Below are 17,444 nucleotides of genomic sequence, written 5' to 3'. Positions count from 1 at the left end.
GGGCTTGCTACTCTAGCTGTATTTGTTTTTTCACGTGCCTTTTTTGATATCAAATTGCTTCCACAAGCCATTTCTCCCTTAACTTTCTTTTGTAGGCGATTCTTGAAGAATACAATGAAATAAATACTAAAATGAATCTGGTCCTGTTTGATGATGCCTTGGAGCATTTGACCCGCGTCCATCGTATTATCAGGATGGACCGTGGTCATGCTTTGCTCGTCCGTGTTGGAGGCTCTGGAAAGCAGTCGCTGGCAAGATTAGCAGCTTATACAGCGGGATGCGAGGTTTGCACATTTATTGAACCCTTACTTTCTCTTGAATTAATTCAGATCACTAGCCCTCCCTGTTCGAAACAGCTTAGTAATATTAAAACTGTTTCAAAAGAGAAGGCAAATATAATCAGCCACTGACTTATGGGAAACTGGGGCTTAGGGTTTGTTTACCTGAATAAGAAGGGGATTCTGACCCAGAGAGATGGCCCAGTTGCCATTCTGTAAATCAGAAGTTCAGATGAAAAGAGCCCATCGATATTTGCACTTATCTTTTAAATTTTTGAAATAGTTCTGAGCTGAGGATATAGTGAGAACAATTTGCGGGAGGACCTCAAGTCGTTGTATACCAAACTTGGGATTGAGAATAAGATAATGACATTCCTGTTTTCTGATACTCATGTAGCAGAGGAGGGATTCTTGGAGCTCATCAACAACATGTTGACATCAGGTAATATATGATGTGTGTGCATCCTCAATTACCCACACTGTTAAATCTGAAATACCATGGTGTTAGAAAGGCTCCCCTGTTCGGTTCAGGAAAATCTATATTGAAGAAAAACCAATGCTGTTGGCAAGTTGTGTGAGCTGAGGAAATAAGGAGCAATCAAACACTATTTTCGTGGCTGTGGGCATGAAAATATGGGTTCTAAGACTGCTTTTCCCATTGTATTTCCACTTTGAATTCATCCTCCTTGGAAAACAGTTTTCTACAAAGATACATTTGCCTTTCACTAAGGGAAATGCCATGCATATCTGACACTCTTCAATGAGAGGAACACATTTACAGGGGAATCAAGAGAAGGCAAATGTTTCTAGAAACTTACAGCAGATCTGAGACAAAGGTTTGTAGACCACTGCTGCGAAGCTACTGCTGCATCCATTGAACACCAATACATTTCCTGTTGCCCTAATGACTTTCTCTCATCTTGATCATCAAACATTCCGTTTGGGTATGTTGGCCCTTATCAAACCCCAGCCCTTACAGAATGTCATGATGTACAATCATCTAATTCAGTGGTGTCAAACTTGTGGCCCTCCAGATGTTTTGGACTTCATCTCCCAGAATTCATGGCCATTGGATAAACTGGCAGGGGCTTCTGAGAGTTGGAGGTGCAAACATCTGGAGCACCACAAGTTTGACACTGTTGAGCTAGAGATGTGTTCAAAGATGCACACAAGTGGTAATGGATACGAAAGTGGCTAGTATAATATTTTTCTTACAACAGATCGCTCTGCACACTGTATCTTGGGAGACTTTTCTTGATGTGACCTCATCGGTTCATTCTTTAAGAATAAAAATCAAAATGAAAGCAGTCATGGGAGGCTGAATTAGCACATCCAGGAGACCTTGGAGGGCAGCACCTTTTGCTGTACTCAGTCCCACCAGAAATTAACCTTTGTGCTCAAAAATGCCATCTAGGGAGCATGTCTGGGATCCTTCTTGAGCATTTAGACCAGTGGTTCTCAACCTGTGGGTCCCCAGGCATTTTGGCCTACAACTCCGAGAAATCCCAGCCAGTTTACCAGCTGTTAGAATTTCTGGGAGTTGAAGGCCAAAACACCTGGGGACCCACTGGTTGAGAACCATTGATTTAGTTTTAGACCATTTTAGGCACAGGAGGAGTTAAATAAAAATGATAGTAAACTTTATTTATACCCCACCACCATCTCCCCAAAGGGACTTGGGACTTCTCACAAAAGCACCCCCTGAGTGCTGCACATAAAATAAATGGTACATAAGCATATAAACGGTGACAATGTAAGTTTGCAACAACGAACGCACATAAAACATCACATAATAAAAAATTTAAAATTCATAAAGTGCAGCAGTTCCTGCGGATAAAAGTGGCTGTCTTCAATTAACAATCCAAAATACCGGAGTGAAACAATCACTAAGTCGTCAAATCAAACCATTAAAATCTACTCAAGGTCAAAGGCCTGTTTAAAAAACCATGTTTTTAGACTAGACTGAAAAACTTGGAGAGTGGAGGCTAACATAATCTCTCTAGAGAGGGCGTTCCATAGCTGGGGGCGGGGTGGGGGCAGGGAACCACCAAGAAGTCCCTCTCTTTCGTCCCCACCAACCGTACTTGGGATGGTGGTGGGACCGAGAGAAGGGCCTCCCCAGCAGATCTCAGAGCCTATCCCGGTTCATAGAAGGAGATGTGGTCTCGAAAATAGGTTGGACTTGAAGCATATAGGGCTTTATAGATAATAACCTACACTTTGAATTGGGCCTGGAAACTTGTCGGAAGCCAATGGAGCTGTTTTAATAGGGGCATAGTATGCTCCCTATCCCGGTTAGTAGGATAGGAAGGGTAGGATGCTGTCTTCTACTTTTTACAGAGTAGAATTCTGAGATCTTAACTATTCCAACTTTGTCTCTTTCTGGCTTTATTTGACAGGCATGGTTCCAGCTCTTTTCCCAGATGATGAGAGAGATGGTATTTTAAGTCAGATCACAAATGAAGCCATGAAAGCTGGCAATGCACCAGCAAAAGAAAGTGTTTGGCAGTACTTCACGAACTAGAGTGTCAACAACCTCCACATTGTCCTTGGGATGTCCCCAGTTGGGGAGACACTGAGAACACGCTGTCAAAATTTCCCAGGTACCAAACAGTCCGTTCTGTAGATAAACTGATATCTCCTCTCTGTCCCAGAAATGTGGAAACAAGAAAACGATAAATGGGTATATGAGTGGGTTGTATATCAGTTATCCATTACCAACACTTTATACCTTCATGTTTGTGTGTTTTTATTTACTCTCATATAATGTCCCCTTTGTAGGTTTTGTCAACAACACTGGAATCGATTGGTTCTTGCCCTGGCCAGCTCAGGCTCTCTGCGCAGTTGTGAAATTTTTTTAATGTAGGAGTTTAATTGCAGACTGTGGGTTGCACAATGTGAGTTTTGAGACACATGAGTCTTTATGTTAATCCTATGTAGTGATTTTACCACAAGCCAATATTATAAATCCTAAATGAGAACCTGGTATGCCAAACATTGTACCACTTTTCCAAATATCCTCCCGATGTGGAATTATGGGAGAAATCAAAGTAGAATCTTAGCCTTACCTTCTGCCAAGAAGCAGAAAAATCACATTCAAAGCACCCCCGACAGATGGCCATCCAGCCTCTGTTTAAAAGCTTCCAAAGAAGGAGCCTTGCCACCTTTCAACCAAAATAAATATTCAATAAAATTAGTTGTTACCGTGCTCTATTATTATATATTATGTCTCCTTTTCTATCCTCTAACTTCATTAATGTTTCACTACTCTTCAACCTTTGTAATATGACCTAAAAGGTTTCTGAGTATTAAAAAGGTGTCTGTTGATTTCTCTTTTATCAAACGACTTGTCATTGTCTGCTATTTCTTGCAGTTTTATAATCCAATTTTCTCTTAACTTAGATCTGTGTTTTCCCTTTTTGAACATAAAGTTTTCTTGCTGCAAAAACCATATGATGCATTATTGTAAACTTGAACTTTTAACCTGTTCATTCAGTAGGCCCAGTAAGAATAAAGTTGGGTCAAGTTCCATTTTGGTTTTAAACATTCCTTGAACTAACTTCATGATCCATCATCCAGAAGTTTTTTTCTTCTTTTTTATTTTTTGTTTTTGCTTTCTGGCATTTTCATAACATATAGCAAAATGTCCCTTGGTGAGTTTCACATTTCCTATGTAAATTCTTAGTGTCCTTATACATTCTTATGAGGACAAAAACACTAGGCATGTGTATGGTTTGATGGGTGTTTTTCTTCTCATTCTTTCCCAGGGATTAATCCTTTGATCCCACTAGAAAACATGGAGGCAGTCGTTGAACACAGTGTCATGGTTCAGTAGGGCTCTACAACAAGAAATTTCTTCAGAAACTTAGAAGGAGCAACTACGTCACCCCAAAGAATTTCATTGATTTCATTAACACTTTAAACTGCTGCAGGAAAAAAACTAGTTCATTTTGGGTAAATATGCTTTTAGTTAGCTTTACACTATTCTGCAAAGACAGAGTTGTTTGGTTTTCCTGTTAATCCATTGTAGTCAATTGGATTTCCATGCAAAAGGGGAGGCAAATGTTGTTTTTGTATTCCAGTGGGCTTTTGAAATGAAGCTGAGGGTTGTAGGTTGTACACCTCTGCCATCAGTTATGAACGTTAAGAGTGTTTTCAAAGTTTGGCGTGTGATGCCAAGGCAGCCATATCTTAAGGAAAGCACGAACAGCAGCTACCTTCATTGTAAAGCTTTCCCTTCTTTTCTAAAGCTCAGTGCAAACGTCTAGAGGGTGGTTTAGACAAGCTTAAAGAAGCAACAATTCAGCTTGATGAACTCAACCTGAGGCTTGCTGAGCAAAAGGTGGTGCTGGCAGAGAAAACAGTGGCGTGTGAAGCCTTGCTCCAAGAGATTGCAACCAACACTGCAATTGGTAAGTGTCCCTTCTGAGTGCACTAGGATTCAGTACATCTGTTCCATACGTCAGAGTTTACTTTGATCTCTGACAAAAGTGCTGGCAATGATCTTTCATTCAGGTCTATGCCCTGGCAACGTATAGATAACTTCTAGACATTTTTATGTGATGAATCCATTTTGCTTTCTGCAATAGTCACCTTATAAATCTGCATTCACAAGGTTCTCTTTCTTCTAAAAATGATTGGGACCCCCAGATTGCCTTCTCTTTGAGTTTACTTCATGAATGATTTTCCCTTTATAAAAAAAGTTTGAACTATAGCATTTTGACCATGCATTTAATTGTGTTTTTAAAAAATCATTCTTTTCAGAGAACCTAATGAAATTAACTGTAACCCCACCTTAGGGGAGGTAATTGCATGGGGGCTTATGTTGGAACTGAAGGGCAAAAGCACTGTCCTGTCTCATTCATATACCTGTTGGAGATTTCTTCCCTTGTGAATCCATTCCAGTTTGGCATATCCCTCCTATGTGTGTATCTGTATCTAGTCTATCTATCTATCTATCTATCTATCTATCTATCTATCTGGCCACACTGTTGTTATAAAGATGGTATAGCAGCAATGTGCAAACCGGTAAAGCCACTGTTTCTTCTCAGCTGAGGAAAAGAAAAAACTAGCAGTAGAAAAAGCGGCTGAAATAGAAGAGCAGAACAAAGCCATTCCAATGGAGAAGAAGGAAGCTGAGACAGCCCTGGCAGAGGCCATGCCAGTTTTGGAGGCAGCAAAACTGTAATTGCAGAAGCTTGATAAGTCCGATGTGACTGAGATCAGGTACTCAAGCTGTCATCAGTGTATTCGTTCAGAGATGATTTCACATAGAAATGTCTACATGTTGCCAAAATTACATCTATTGAGTATAATTCCTAGGCTCTGCCAGCCAGTGCTGGGCAATTTGGAGAGTTGTATCCCATTAAAAAAATTGTACAGCTTTGGAAATGGCTGGAAGACTTCTCACTGGTGATCAGTTTTTGTACCTGTTTATGGATCAGTTAGCAACTCCATATTTTGAACCTGAATCTTTAGGGAACATCCCTTCCAAGAAGAAGATGGGCACCACTTTTGCCACCCACAGTACTTCCATCTTGTCTGGACTGAGTTTCAGTCTGTTAGCTGTCATCCAGGCAGTTGTAGTCCATCAGGTTGCCCTTACCTGGGTTTGAGGTTGGATAGAGTTTCTCTTGATTTGTCATGGGCATGTGGCCTGTGAATCTGCAGTGTTCTGGGGCTCAGAGTCTTGTGTCAAGGATTAAGTGAGTAACATTGCCCAGGATATCATGAAAGCAGCATCCTGGCATATGATCAATGAGAGATGTTGGAAGTGCAATTCAATCAAGTCAAAAATAAATCAGGAAAACATAAAGGAAGGCTATTCAGAGTCTCTTCATTTTAGTGTCAACATTATTCAGATGACAATAATGCTTGTTTGGCCTGATTTTGTATCTTTTATTTATTTTAATTTGAGGTCTTTTGCTAAGCCCCCTAAGCAGGTGCAGACTGTCTGCAAGTGCATTCTCATCATGAGAGGCTACAAGGAGCTCCACTGGAAGAATGCCAAAGGGATGATGTCAGAGGCCAACTTCTTGCGTTCCCTGATGGAAATTGATTTTGATAGTATTACCCAGGCCCAAGTGAAATCAATCCGAGGTAAATTGCTCAGCATAGCGGCAGGATACATTGTGCACTTGGAACTGAATCCCACAGGTTGATACTGCAAATGGTGCAGCATATTGTTCAGGGATTCCGCTTCTTTGGGAATAGGGAAACATGAGTAGAAAGGGAGGTGTGCAAAGATTGTGCCAGGCACTTGATCAGGTGTATGGCTCTAATGTATCCATTGCCTTCCATAGATGTTATGAGCTGTCTTGTGAAAAAAACAGAGCATAAATCAACTAACTACTCTGATTCTTAATCTGAAGGGCTTCTCAAGAACTTAAACACAACCTTTGAAGAAATGGAAGTTGTGAGCAGAGCTGGCTTGGGGATGCTGAAATTTGTTGATGCTGTTATGAGTTACTGTGATGTAGCAAAGGAGGTCAAGCCAAGAAGAGAAAAGGTACAAGAGAGAATAGTGGAACTAGGTGAAGGTTCAGAATGCACATGGTGTAGCAGTTGCATCATCAGAACTGGCGTAGCAGTTGGTTTAGGGCCCTTCCACACAGCCCTATATCCCAGAATATCAAGGCAGAAAATCCCACATTATCCGAGTGTCGACACAGATAACCCAGTTCAAAGCAAATATTGTGGGATTTTCTGCCTTGATATTCTGGGCCCTTAGAGTGTGAATGTAGGGTGCAGAAAAGAACATGATAATTTGCAATGGGGAGCCTCTTTTAACCTGAAGGCTGAATTCAGTTTTAGAAATGTTCAGGGGAGGGGGACATTCTGATGGTGAGTGAGTCCAATGGCAAGAGGATAGGACCAAAAAGAGAATATTTTAGCAATCTTTTAAAATGGGAGAAAAGATGCAAAGCAGGCAAATTAACAGCAGTAAAGGTCATGGAGCATCTAGGGAAGCTCAGAGGTTTGGGATTAGGACCCCAAGGTAGTCATATCTGGCTCCAGAGCCTGTGATTCATTCCTTTAGTTTAATCTATCCCTTAGAACAGAGGTGTCAAACTTGTGGCCCTCCGGGTGTTTGGGCCTCCAAATCCCAGAAGCCCTAGCCAGCTTGTCCAGTGGTCAGGAATTCTTAGAGCTGAAGTCCAGAACACCTGGAAAGCCCTAGAAACTGCTGTTGTCCCTAGGCAATCTAGGCATTTCTGTATTTCCCACTCCACAGCTACTAGCAGATACCTACCCTGTGCCAGTGAAGCAAGTGGCTACACATTCAAGAATATTTTTCAGGGCATTATTATGGCTGTCTCTCTACTTTAGTGGGTTTTACACTTATGGTTTTATTATTCACAAGCCTGAAATGCTACCCCTACCCTGAAGTTTGGGCTGGCATATGAAGGTTCACACAAGAGGCCCATCGTTCCATGTGTTTGTTTTGCCCAGTACCTCCCTTCCTTCACCTGGGTGAAACATGCACTCATGGCACAGCGGAAAAGGAGAAGCTGTCTCCATGTGCCACTTCACTTAACCTGCAGATCTTACCCATCTTCCGTTTGCTATGTTCCATGAATGTCTGTTTCTCCCAGGAAAAAGAAAGGAAGTACCTGGGGGAAGCACACAGCACATAGGAAGAGGAGAGCAAACCAGATCTGCCAGATAAATATTGTTGCAGGAGCAGCCTCTTCTTCCTGTTTGCCACATATTTGTGTTCTTCTCAGTATCTCCTTTCCTTCGTCCAGGCGAAAAAGACACTTGTGGCACACAGACAAAGGATCTGGGTTCCTAAGGTTAAGCAAAGTAGTGTGCATGCCTTAGTGTTCCTCCTCTTTCTCTGGGACCACCCCTCTCCCGGTCCCCTGAAATATTAATCGTTTTTCCACTTTCATAACCGTGCTGCATCTGTAAACCCACGAAAATGAAGGGACAGCTGTATAATGCCATTTCAGTAGAATAGACCAGTGCTTCTTAAGCTGTTCATTGTTGAGAGCTGGCAGGATTTGCTCCTCAATATGCCAGGGATTAGCACCATATTTTTAGGAGCCCCCGGTGGCACAGTGGGTTAAACTGCTGAGCTGCTGAACTTGCTTACCCAAAAGTCACAGGTTCGAATCCGGGGAGCGGCATGAGCTTCTCCTGTTAGCCCCAGCATCTGCCAACCTAGCAGTTCGAAAACATGCAAATGTGAGTTGATCAATAGGTACCGCTCCGGCGGGAAGGTAACAGCACTCCATGCAGTCATGCTAGCCACATGATCTTGGAGGCCTCTATCAACAACAGCAGCTCTTCGACTTAGAAATGAAGATGAGCACCAACCCCCAGAGTCGGACACAACTGTCAGGGGAAACCTTGGAACCATATTTACATCCATTGAGTACAACTGTTTCTTTCTTGGAAATGTTCTGCAGACCGGTGGCTAACAGCACTAGTCCATTGGCTACCATTTTTGAGTTGTATTTGTATAGATTGTTTTCCTGGGATGGAACTGCTGCCTGCTGGGAGAAAGTGTGCTATGTGGTTTGTGGGAGGCAGAAAGGAGGTTGCCTGCTTGGCAACCAGCTGCCTGGATGAACGTTTAACATTCTACAAAGTTTTTGGAAGAGTGTGGTTAACTTTTGGGTGAGCTGGTGGCAGTCATGATGAGCTGGAGGCAGTTTGTGTGGAGCCCCCATCTTCTGAGTTGTCTTTCCTCCCTGCAGGTGGCCAGACTGGAGCAGAATTTCTTCTTAAGCAAATGTGACCTGGAGAAGATCCAAGCTGAGCTGACGGCCATCCAGAATGAGCTGAAAGCTCTGGGAGATAAATATGAAGTGGCGATAAGAGGAAAGCAGCAGCTCCAGGAGGAAGCTGAGATTATGGAACGGTGGCTTATTGCTGCTAACAAGCTCATCTCAGGCTTGGGATCTGAAAATATCAGGTCAGTGGAAGCAAGTGTTTTTGAAGTTTTTTTGGTGAAAATGGGATGGTTAAAGAGACACATCCATCCCAGAGTGAACCTTCACTGTCAGTTCCCTCTCTCATTCCTGGGGCAGTGGGATCCCAGGCCTTCTCTTCATTCATTGTTATCATTGTAACCGTAAATGGATTTACTCGCATCAATGTGTTTTGGTTAATTTTTAATCAGATGGCTGAATGATTTGGAGGAATTAAAGAGACGTCAAGTGAAGCTGCTTGGGGACTGTCTCCTGTGTGCCGCCTTCCTAAGCTATGAGGGGGCCTTCACCTGGGAATTTTGTGATGAAATTATTAAGGACGTGTGGCAGACGGATATCCAGATCCCAGAAATTCCCCTCAGCCAGCCTTTCAAGTTGGAAAACCTGCTGATGGATGATGTTGAGATTAGCAGGTAGGTCAGAACTCTTCCTCCCATTTTCAAATCGACACAGCTTTGCAAATCCTAGGTTCTTCTCATTGCCTTTAGAGATGAAGCCAGTGGGTGGACTGAGTATATTGCAGCACCTTTTTGTGAAGCATTCTTTTTGGTGCTCATTAGTTTAGCTTCTAGCCAGACTTCATAGTTTTCTGTCCTATCTCTGCCCGACAAGAAGAAAATCTTGGTGTCTTGGTTTTTTGGCCTGTGCCTGGGATTATTTGGGGCGCTGATTCAGAACATTGCTTTGAATATTTATTTATTTCTTATATTTCTATCCTGCCCTTCTCACCCCCGAGGGGGAACTCAGGGTGGCCTCACAAAAGCATCATAGGATGCCAAACATCATAAAAACAATCTCATAAAAACATCAGCTCTAGTTTCTTAGATAGGGCTATCCTGGTTTTCTGTGGGCAAGCAGATGGCAACAGGTAGATGCTACATGTTCTGCATATCAAAATTTAGAGCTGATAGGGGGAAACTGGTGCCATGGAATCAGCAGGTCAAATTTACTCTGAAGCAGGGCTCACCAAAATGTATGTTGACCAGTGTTATGTGTCCTGTGTCACATATGCTTATTTATACAGTTGATGATTGCCTACCTTTCGTCCTGGGAGCCTTTCACAGAAAATACACATTCTCTTTTGTTATACAGACATGTCTCTTGTTCTCTCTCAGATGTCATCCTTCAATGACCCTGATTTCCTTAAATAACTTGAAATGGCCATAAAATATGGGAACCCCTTCTTATTCCATGATGTGGATGAATACATTGACACTGTGATCGATAATGTCTTGGAAAAAAACATCAAAACTGGCCAGGGCTGAACCTACATCATTCTTCGTGACAAGGAGGTTGACTATGACAGCAATTTCAAGCTTACTTGAACACCAAACTGGCCAATCCTAAATATTCACCATCAGTGTTTGCCAAAGCGATGGTCATTAACTACACAGGTGGGCAAATTTGGCTGGCTGGCAAAACAGTGCCACCCTCCTGTATTATTGATGTTGTATTATATATGTCTGGAACTCAAACAATAGTTAATTGTGGTAAAGCTACATGTTAGCTTAAACCAGGGTTCCTCAAACTAACGCCCGGGTGCCGGATACGGCCCTCTAAGGTCATTTACCCGGCCCTCAGGGTCAGGGTCAGCCTAACTCTGAAACAACTTGAAAGCACACAACAACAATAACAATCCTATCTCATCAGCCAAAAGCAGGTCCACACTTCCCATTGAAATACTAATAAGTTTATATTTGTTAAAATTGTTCCTCATTTTAATTATTGTATTGTTTTTAAGTGTTTTTTGCACTACAGATAAGATATGTGCAGTGTGCATAGGAATTCATTCATGCTTTTTTCAAATTATAATCCGGCCCTCCAACAGTTTGAGGGACTGTGACCTGGCCCTCTGTTTAAAAAGTTTGAGGACCCCTTGCTTAAACTATTGAATGTATTAGGTTCACCCCTCAAAAGTTAGGAGCTGATGATAGCTGAGCCAACAAAGAAAACTTTTACAAGCATTCCAGAAGTAATAAATTGCCTTAAATTCTTCCATTTTCTAAAGGGGCAGGGGGAGTGATCTCTCTTGTCCATTTATCAGCTAACCATTCCATTTAAGAGTGTTGGAGAGACTTCACATTGCTCTTTTCATTGTGTAGTTTTAATTTTGTTTTGTTTGTCATTTTATAGGGTAGTTGTGGAAAGACAACACGTAACAGTTATATCCCATTGTCTTCCATAGAACTGAATGTAGCATTTTTCTATCTAAACATTGGTAGGATTTGATTTAATTAGGTTCACCAAAAAAGTTGCTACATCATATGCATTTCTACTGGGTCCCAGGTTAGCCATAATTCCTCGGGCATTCTTGGGTGTAAAACTGTATGCCTATTATAAACTGTGTTCTTTAACTTTTACTGTTGTGGGATTTTTTTTCTTTTTGGTCCACATGCAATTCATTTTGTGGTTCATGGTTTTTCAATGAAATTGATGAAAATTTGATTTAGTCATCTCAGTCTCTGCAACCAGAATGTTTCTAGAACATGGCCATATAGCCAGAAAAACCTACAACAACCCTATGCTAGGCTGATTGGAATGTGTTTCTGGCTCTGGCTCTTTTCCAGTACTGATCCCAGGAGGCTTCAGAGCTATGGAGATATTTATGCTCATAATGGGAAGATGCTGCAACGCTTAATTGTACAAATGCTTAACACTGAAAGCAGCCTCTGTTTATGAAGGGTCTCCTTTAGCACTCTTGTTGGTTTCAGATGGATTTTTGAGTGAGACCTTTATAAGTGGACTCATGTGGATGAGTAATTTCCCAACATCTGTATTCATCCAGCTCCTGCTGTTGCATTACAATATGTGGGCATACATCGCACATGATAGCCTGTGGAGCGACTGATGCACCATGGGTACCAATGTGCATCAGGGGCAAGTGATATGCCTCAAAGCACTCTTGCCAGTGCCTAAATGCTAATCTTCACAATTCAGTCACTGGGTTTTATTACCTTTCTGCACTGTAGCTATGGATTTGTAGAGTTAACATGTAGGCTATGATGTACAATCTTGGTCTTCTTTAGGCCTTTATCGTCCTTCTTTCATTGGGGCTTACTGGTTATCTATAGATATATTTCTATGTATGTAAAAAAGTAAAAATATCTATATCTATCTACTCATCCATCCGTCCACCCATCAATCTATGCATGTTTGTATTTTCCAAGCGGCTCCCACAACCAGAGAGCCATGTGAATCCTACTAACAATGGATCTAGATCAAACACCCCCACGACCAACTTTAAATACTGAAGGGGGTTGGGGGTGGAGGTGGAGGTAATTGACTCAGGATGATGGGAGTTGTAGTCCATCGACATCCAGAGAGCACTGTTAATCCCACCAATGACGGATCTGGACCAAACTTGGCACACATACTCCCATTACCAACTTTAAGTACTGGTGGGTTGTTTTTTTTTGGGGGGGGGGGGAACTCAGGATCATAGGAGTCTGAATCCACCCACATCCAGAGATCATTGTGAACCCCACTGAAGATGGGTCTGGACCAAACCTGCCACACATACCCATCATGACCATCTTAAAACACTGGAGGGGTTTGACAAAGGATTTTAGGGGTTTTAGTTCACCCACATCCAAAATATCTAACCCAGGCATCTCCTTGCTTGTGACAGCCTTAACAGAAGGGAGTGGGACTGCCACATTGTTTTTATTCTGCCCCTTCCCTTTCCCCTTTCTCTCTTCGTTTTGCAGAAGAGATTGAGTCCCTTCCACTTGCTAATACCCAAGAAGTGTTTGGTCTCCATTCCAATGCTGAGATTGGATACTACACGCAGACAGCGCAGGACATGTGGTCACACCTTCTGGAGCTACATCCTCAAACAGGTACACCGGTCTGCCACTTTCAGTGAGGTCTGAATCAATACTGAAATTCTTCAAGTTTATGGAAGAAATCCATGCCTCCGATCACTGAATGGTCACCAACTCATGTTAGCACATGCTTTTCATATGTTTATTGCTGTGCTCCATTTTCTGCAATTTTCTGAAAACTTTCAGACACCCTCCCAAAAAAAGACATGAAGCAGTACAAATTTCAACCAATTTTATAACTGATTCTCTATTATGGTGTTTTTTTCTGAAATTCTGGGAAGTGTAATTTAATGATAAAACAGAATTGTAGCTGGAATATTCTCAGCATCTTCCCAAAAAACCTATTTGTTGGATTTATACAATCTGTAAAGACTGTTATAGATTAATGTACGGTAATGAAAACACGTCATGAGACTATAAGAATACTGGAACTTCTCAGCCTGATTATGAACACAAAAACAATTAAAGCATATTATGGAATGAAGCATCTGCATAGATTTTGTGAAACGAGGTTGGGTGAAACGAATTAGGTCATCAAATAAAGTGATCTTATAAATGTATGTTTAGAAGTAGAGAGCAGTACCTATAATATGTTTTGATGATGGAGAGAACTACAGATTATTTAGAGCCCAGTAATAAAATATGTCTGCAGGTTCCATATTGCATTTAGTTTTCTCACAGACCAAAAGTTCTCAGTGTAGGATTGTTGTAAGTTTTTCGGCCTGTATGGCCATGTTCCAGAAGCATTCTCTCCTGACATTTTGCCTACATTTATGGCAAGCATCCTCAGAGGTTGCGAGGTCTCTGGCAGGCATCCTCACAACCTCTGAGGATGCCTGCCTTAGATGCAGGCGAAACATCAGGAGAGAATGCTCCTGGAACATGGCCATACAACCCGAAAAACTTACAACAACCCAATGATTCCAGCCATGAAAGCCCTCAGCAGTACTCAGTGTAGTTCTAAGAACTGGATACTTACCACGAAGGTTCATTCTGGTTTGATACAGAAGATGAAAACCAGAGAGATTGAGAAGAGATTGGGCACAATACAATCTGTATGAATTTTTCCTCAAACCAAGCAAAAATCTAATGTCTGCAAATTTCATTAATTTTAGGTGAATCCAGTACTGGGATCAGTCGGGATGAATACATTGGCCAGGTTGCGAAAGACATAGAGAACAAGATGCCCAAGATCTTTGATATCGATCAGATAAGAAAGAGCTTTGGAATGGACATTACACCAACAACAGTGGTGTTACTTCAGGAACTAGAACGCTTTAACAGACTCATGATTCGTATGACAAAGTCACTGGCTGAACTGCAGAGAGTAAGCAAAGATATTGGGGGAAAAGAACTCATCTTGCTTGTCTTTCTTTTTTATTGTTAATTTAACAAATTTTCCATGGCATTTTTTTTTTTACTAGGCTTTGGCTGGGGAAGTTGGAATGAGCAATGAACTAGACAAAGTGGCCCGTGCTCTCTTCAATGGGCACATCCCAAACATCTGGAGAAAACTGGCCCCTGACACACTGAAAACACTTGGCAACTGGATGATTGACTTTAAGAAAAAGTATCTTCAGTACACCTCATGGGTAAGTATACAATGCAATTGAAATTTAATTTGGAAAGGGCTGTAGCTCAGCAGTAGAGCGCATACTTTGCATATGGAGGGTCCAGGTGAGAGACGGGACTCTTGAGAGCCAATACTCGTCTATATCAGGGCTTCTTAAACAATTTCCACTTGTGACCCCCTCCTGGCTGAATTTTTTTATATGTCCTCAGATATATAGGTATATAAAATTGGTATAAAAACCAAAAATTTCCTTATAACAAGCCAGCATTTGCTGAACATTTTGTGGAATGCAGCTGAAGCATTTTCTGCAGCCTACTGTAAACACTGTTAGCACATTGTTAACAGATTCATGTAAATGTCTACAGCAGCCACTAGATGGCGTTCAGAAAACATTTACTGCTGCCATTTTTTTTGTAACCCCAACATTATGCTAAGGGGACCCCATATGGAGTTGGGACCCACAGTTTAAAAAGCGCTGGTGCAGATGGCCAGATAGTCTGCACTGATAAAAGGCAGCTTCCTGTGTTCTAGTCATCTTTAGCTGACGTGTGCATTATTTCATGTCTACAGTGAGCTAAGGGCCATTTCCAAAACCAGAGTTAGGCATGTGAAATGTTGGACATGGTGACTTAAGCTGGGAAGGATTCAGCCAATTGGTTTTGTGTTCTCAGGTTGAGGAGGGTGAACCGAGCGTCATGTGGTTGTCAGGACTTCACATCCCAGAGTCATATCTGACTGCACTTGTTCAGGCCACCTGCCGGAAGAATAGCTGGCCTCTGGACCGCTCCACCCTGTACACCCAAGTGACCAAATACAGGACTGCAGAAGAGGTCACAGAGCGCCCTGGACAAGGTATAACCATTTGAAGCGTTGGTCCTGTGGGAATGCATTTGAAGTGTCCTTTGGATAAGGAATGTTGGTTTGTTGCAAACAGGATGTGCACGCTAAAGAGGACTTCCTGGCTTCCAAGGAGTGGGATTCAATAGAATAAAACAAGAATAATCCTTCTGGAATGATGGGAGGAACAAGCCACACTCTCCCTTTTAGTTAGTTAGCAGTAACACTGTTCAACGGAGAAAAAGTTGCGGGCCTGAAAATAGTTGTTCTTTTATGATTTTGGGGTGCTGAAAATGAAAATGACATTTAAAAATGTATATTGGCTCTAGTTTTTATTATATAAGCAATCACGTGATCACGTATGGTTGAAAAAATGCATGTTGCGACTTACACTATGGAAGATTCTAGAAAGTTGCGGGCCTGAAAATAGCTGTTCTTTTATTATTTTGGGGTGCTGAAAATGAAAATGACATTTAAAAATGGATATTGGCTCTAGTTTTTATGATATAAGCAATCACGTCATCATGTATGGTTGAAAAAAATGCATGTTGCGACTTACACTATGGAAGATTCTAGAATACTCTAGAAAGTTTGATGACGCAGTATTAGTGCCATGTGCAAAAGCCAGAAAGCCCTATATAAGGCCAGACTTTTGAACGGCGAGGGTCAGTCAGTTGAAGACTGAGACAGTATCGTTAAACATCGTTTTACATTGTTCTTTTTACTGTAGTTATGCCTCGCACGTGTGTAAATAAAGCACTATGGAAAAAAGATATCAAGGCAAATGGACTCCGTCAATGCTGTCAGACTCCTGCTGGAGCATTGTAAGAGACAATCCTTTCCTTGAATACAAAAGAAAAGTCAAGAGAATCAAACAGGATATAAACTAAAGTCACGATTAAAGCGACATTTAAACTTTCAGACTTTTCAACTGCATTAGGCCTACTAATATAGTTTCTTGCTGCACAAACATAAACAATAGACTAATTAAATAAATATTTCTCATGTATAAACTATTGGCAATATAATTTGACTACAATTTAGTAAATATTCACGGTTTATATACATGCAGTAAGGTTAGGCGCATTATCATAATATTAACGAATTACCTATTGTGGAGAAAATTGAAATAGCTGTTGCATAAAAACCAGAGCCAATTAACACATTTAATTATTATATTTGAATTCAGCATGTTAAATTTATCAAGAAACGGCACATTTCATTTCCGTAACTGAGAAAAACTGAAAATTTGTAGAACAGTGAATTTGATTTTTCTAAGAGGTTATTTGCTTGACGGATTGAAAGTAAGGACTACAGTTTATGTTACAAGTTTCAGTTACTAACAAAGCTGGTTGTACCAGCCTGATCTAGGCATGTGTTGTAATTTCTCCATGGGAGCCCCTGGTGGCACAGTGGGTTAAAGAGCTGAGCCGCTGAATTTGCTGACCAAAAAGCATGGCGGTTCAAATCTGGGAAGTAGGGTGAGCTCCCACTGTTAGCCCCAGCTTCTGTCAATCTAGCAGTTTGAAAACATGCAAATGTGAGTAGATCAATAGATACCGCTTCGGTGGGAAGGTAACGGTACTCAACGCAGTCATGCCAGCCACATGACCTAGGAGGCATCTACCGACAACGGCTCTTCAGCTTAGAAATGGAGATGAGCGCCATCCCCCAGAATCAGTCACGACTAGACTTAATGTCAGGGAAAATGTTTACCTTTACCTAGCATAAACCATGGCCTTATTCAGTAATGTAGTCAGTCTCATGATATATTTAAAATGATATCTGACTTTGCAAGTGAATTTATGCAGATATTGTGTTTCCGGGTTTCACTAGGATGCTTTGTTTCTGGCCTGTACCTGGAAGGAGCCGACTGGGACCTTGAAAATGGCTGCTTTATCAAAAGTAAGCCCAAAGTGCTGGTTGTCAACTTGCCCATCCTGAAAATAATCCCCATTGAAGCTCATCGTCTCAAAGTACAGGTACAAGCTGC

The 17,444-nt window shown here is 41.5% G+C and overlaps 1 protein-coding gene across 1 annotated transcript in view; it reads left to right on the top strand.

Annotated features, from left to right (window-relative positions):
• DNAH10 (dynein axonemal heavy chain 10) overlaps window positions 1-17,444 on the top strand; it is a 33,455-nt gene that overhangs the window by 15,323 nt on the left and 688 nt on the right. Inside the window, 19 exon segments of the mRNA XM_067460726.1 lie at window positions 96-285; window positions 550-720; window positions 2,678-2,881; window positions 3,060-3,140; window positions 4,046-4,093; window positions 4,096-4,194; window positions 4,197-4,232; window positions 4,529-4,690; window positions 5,330-5,504; window positions 6,196-6,377; window positions 6,650-6,786; window positions 8,984-9,201; window positions 9,409-9,630; window positions 11,785-11,857; window positions 12,855-13,056; window positions 14,157-14,368; window positions 14,466-14,633; window positions 15,286-15,466; window positions 17,288-17,433. Of these exon segments, the coding sequence (XP_067316827.1) occupies window positions 96-285; window positions 550-720; window positions 2,678-2,881; window positions 3,060-3,140; window positions 4,046-4,093; window positions 4,096-4,194; window positions 4,197-4,232; window positions 4,529-4,690; window positions 5,330-5,504; window positions 6,196-6,377; window positions 6,650-6,786; window positions 8,984-9,201; window positions 9,409-9,630; window positions 11,785-11,857; window positions 12,855-13,056; window positions 14,157-14,368; window positions 14,466-14,633; window positions 15,286-15,466; window positions 17,288-17,433 (2,907 nt within the window).

Source organism: Anolis sagrei, chromosome X (assembly GCF_037176765.1).
Source record: "Anolis sagrei isolate rAnoSag1 chromosome X, rAnoSag1.mat, whole genome shotgun sequence".
Taxonomy (NCBI): Eukaryota; Metazoa; Chordata; class Lepidosauria; order Squamata; family Dactyloidae; genus Anolis; species Anolis sagrei.
This window is presented reverse-complemented; position numbering and strand designations above follow the sequence as displayed.